At 40.7% G+C, this 3,315-nt stretch overlaps 1 protein-coding gene across 1 annotated transcript; it reads left to right on the top strand.

Moving 5' to 3' along the window:
• Positions 1–227: 227 nt before the first annotated feature.
• Positions 228–2,944, top strand: LOC114170206. The gene is made up of 4 exons (XM_028055693.1): positions 228–1,856; positions 1,943–2,166; positions 2,259–2,399; positions 2,599–2,944. Exons 1-4 carry the CDS (start codon positions 228–230, stop codon positions 2,942–2,944), a joined length of 2,340 nt encoding a protein of 779 aa, XP_027911494.1.
• The last annotated feature ends 371 nt before the right edge of the window (positions 2,945–3,315 follow it).

Here is a 3,315-nt window from a genome sequence, read left to right as displayed (position 1 = left end):
ATATCACTTGTTTGAAAAAGTGGTTTGTAATGTGTGATGAGACTTTCGAAGTTGTGGTCCACCATGGTGGAATTTTTAAACATTTTGGTCCTATTAATTACATAGGTGGGGAAACCACTGTTTGGGGTTGTGACCCAGACACGTGGAGTTATTTTGAGGTGGTAGGAGAAATCAGGGAAATGGGGTATGTTAATATTAAGGAGTTATAGTATGTAATAGAGAATGCCATGTATAAGTTGGAGGATGACAAAAGTGCAATAAATATGATGCACATTGCGAAACACTATGGCCAGGTTCATATGTTTGTTGTCCATGGTATATCTGAAGCAGAAGTTGTGGAAAACGACTTAGAGGATGAACAGGGTTTGCTTTGTGGGGCTGAGTTAGAGAGTGGGGAGGGCAGTCACATAAATGCGGAGGTACAAGAGGTTGAGAAGGAGGTACAAGAGGTTGAGAAGGAGGTACAACAGGTTGAGGAGGAGGTCCAAAAGGAGGTTGAAAAGGAGGTTGAAAATGAGGTTGAGGAGGAGGTTAATGAGGAGGTTCATGAGGAGGTTCATGAGGAGGTTCGTCGGGAAGTTCATGAGAAGGTTAATATGGAGGTTGAGGAGGAGGTTCATGAGGTTCAGGTTGAAGTGCAGATGGGGGGTGATGGTTTAAGTGATTGTGAGGTGCAATCTCACGTCAGGGGTGAGGAAGGAGTTCAAGAAGAGGATGAGGGACTTGTTGATGTCCAGATCAGTTTGGACCATGGTGATCATAATTTGTATGAAGGGAGTGTGGAGGTGAATAATGAGCAAGAGTCTGACCAGGTGGAAGATATTGAAAAAGAGAATGAAAGTGAAGAAGAGGAATACAGTGACAGTGAGGAAGATGGTAGTTATGTAATTTCGGATAGAGAAACAACAGGAGATGAATGGCAATCAGATGACTTCCTTAGTCTTAATGAAAGTGATGATGAAGGATGTGTTGATGAAAGTTCAGGTGATGAAGGGGGGACCTGTGGTCCTTTTGGCACATTTGTCATGCCAAATTCGATGGCTGACTATAGGTGGGATGTGGGAACAAATTTCATAGATAAGGAACATTTCCAACAAGCAATAATAACTTATGCAGTTCATTCTGGTAGAAACATAAGATGGGTTAAAAATGATAAACAAAGAGTGAGGGTGAAATGTATGGGGGCACAAGGAAAATGTGAATGGTCCGCATATGCTGCATATATTCCATTACGCAAGACATGGCAACTAAGAAAAGTGGTTGATAGGCATAACTGTTCTAGGGAGTTTAAACTTAAGATTATGAGTGCAAAATGGCTGAGTAAGAAGGTAGAGAAGTCTTTGATTGATAATCCAAAATTCAAGATTAAGGATGTGCGAGAAAAAGGGTTGAGGAAGTGGAATACAAGTATTTCAGTGGCCATGGCTCGTAGGGCAAAATCCTTAGCTTCAGACCAAGTGGAAGGGTCATTCAAAGAACAATTTCGAAGAATACATGATTATGCTTATGAAATTCTGAGATGCAATCCAGGGAGCACAGTCAAAGTTAAAGTGGATGAAAGACAAGGTGAGTCTGTTTTTGGTAGGTTTTACACATGTTTCAAAGCATGTAAAGATGCTTTTGTGCTTTGTCGCCCCTTTATTGGGTTGGATGGTTGCTTCCTCAAAGGGAAATATGGGGGCGAGTTGCTAACTGCAGTGGCCAGGGATGCTAACGACCAAATGCTTCCTCTAGCATACGCAATTGTGGAGGTAGAGAAAAAAGAGACTTGGAAATGGTTTTTGGAAATCCTAGTGGATGATCTAGGACGACCTGAAGTCTGTTGGGCATGTACATTTATGTTAGATCAACAAAAGGTTTGTATCTGTTCATGGAAATATTTTTATTCACATTATAGCCATGAACTGTATTAATTTTAATGCATATAACTGTTGTGAAACAGGGTCTGTTGCCTGCAATTCAGGAGTTATTACCTGGTGCAGAGCAACGATTCTGTATGAGGCATTTGTACTCTAATTTCAGAAAACGGTTTGGTGGCCAGAAGTTGAAAAACCTAATGTGGAAGGCAGCAACTGTGACACACCCTGTGGCCTGGGAAAGGGTAATGAGAGATATAAAAAAAGAAAATGAAGATGCTTTCAAGTACCTCATTGCTATACCACCTAGGTATGTGTTGAAATCTCATTTATTTTATAGTATTTAATATCAACACTGACTTATCATAATTAATGTTTGTTTCTACACAAGTTTTGGTCCAGATCAAGATTCACTAGGAATGTTGTCACTGACACAGTAGTAAATAACATGACAGAGGCATTTAACAGTGTGCTTGTTGATGCTAGATGCAAGCCTGTTATCTCAATGTTGGAAGACATACGAATATACATGATGAAGAGGTGGTAATCTAAAAGACAAAAACTGGAAAAAATGGAAGGGCAAATATGTCCTAAAATAAACAGTAGACTACAAGAAGAATCCAAAAAAAGTAGATACTGGATCCCAAGGTATGATTTATTTAAGTGTTGATCATGTATAACCTCATCTGTTTTGATGATTTCTGCTGTAGAATCTGATATGTCTATATGAATTGTAATGTAGTTGTGCTGGGGGGAAAGTATTTGAAGTTGCACACCTATCAGTGTTAGGTGACAAGTATGTTGTCAACCTAGACACCCAAGATTGCAGCTGCAGGAAGTGGATGATAACTGGCATCCCGTGCTGCCATGCACTTGCTGCCATTAGGTTCTTGAACTTGAATGCAGCAGATTATATCCCCCTATGTTTCAGGAAATCAACTTTTGAAGAGATGTATAATTCCATTATCTACCCTATCAATGGACAAAACATGTGGCCCACCACTGATTTCCCAGATGTCATGCCTCCACATAAAAGGATTATGCCTGGCGACCCAAGAAAAAGAGAAGGCTGGAACAATGGGAGTTGAGGAAAGATGACACCCAATTACGAAAAGGTGGCCATAGAAAAAGATGCAGAGTTTGTCGTGAACTGGGGCACAATAGAACAAATTTCCCACAACTGCCTACACAAGGACAGTCCTCACAGCCAACTGATGCTCCTCCACAACCAACCCAGCCATCTCAAGAGCCAATTTCTGCTACTCCACAACCAACCCAGCCATCTCAGGAGACAATTTCTGCTACTCCACAACCAAACCAGCCATCACAGGACCCAACTTCTGCTCCTCCACAACCAACCCTGCCAGTCTGATTCACTTGTTTATGCGACCTTTTAATGTATATGTAATCTGGTCTTTAAGTTTGAATTTTGATGGCTGCTATTTTGTAAAATTCATTA

This window comes from Vigna unguiculata, chromosome 11 (assembly GCF_004118075.2).
Source record: "Vigna unguiculata cultivar IT97K-499-35 chromosome 11, ASM411807v1, whole genome shotgun sequence".
Classification (NCBI taxonomy): domain Eukaryota; kingdom Viridiplantae; phylum Streptophyta; class Magnoliopsida; order Fabales; family Fabaceae; genus Vigna; species Vigna unguiculata.
Note: the sequence above shows the minus strand (reverse complement) of the source record. Positions and strands in the feature narration are given on the sequence as shown.

Coding starts and splice junctions, on each gene's coding strand:
- LOC114170206 (XM_028055693.1), top strand. CDS start 228: ATGTATAAGTTGGAGGATGACAAAAGTGCAATAAATATGATGCACATT. Junction 1,857..1,942: donor TTATGTTAGATCAACAAAAG/GTTTGTATCTGT, acceptor GTTGTGAAACAG/GGTCTGTTGCCTGCAATTCA. Junction 2,400..2,598: donor ATATACATGATGAAGAGGTG/GTAATCTAAAAG, acceptor ATTGTAATGTAG/TTGTGCTGGGGGGAAAGTAT.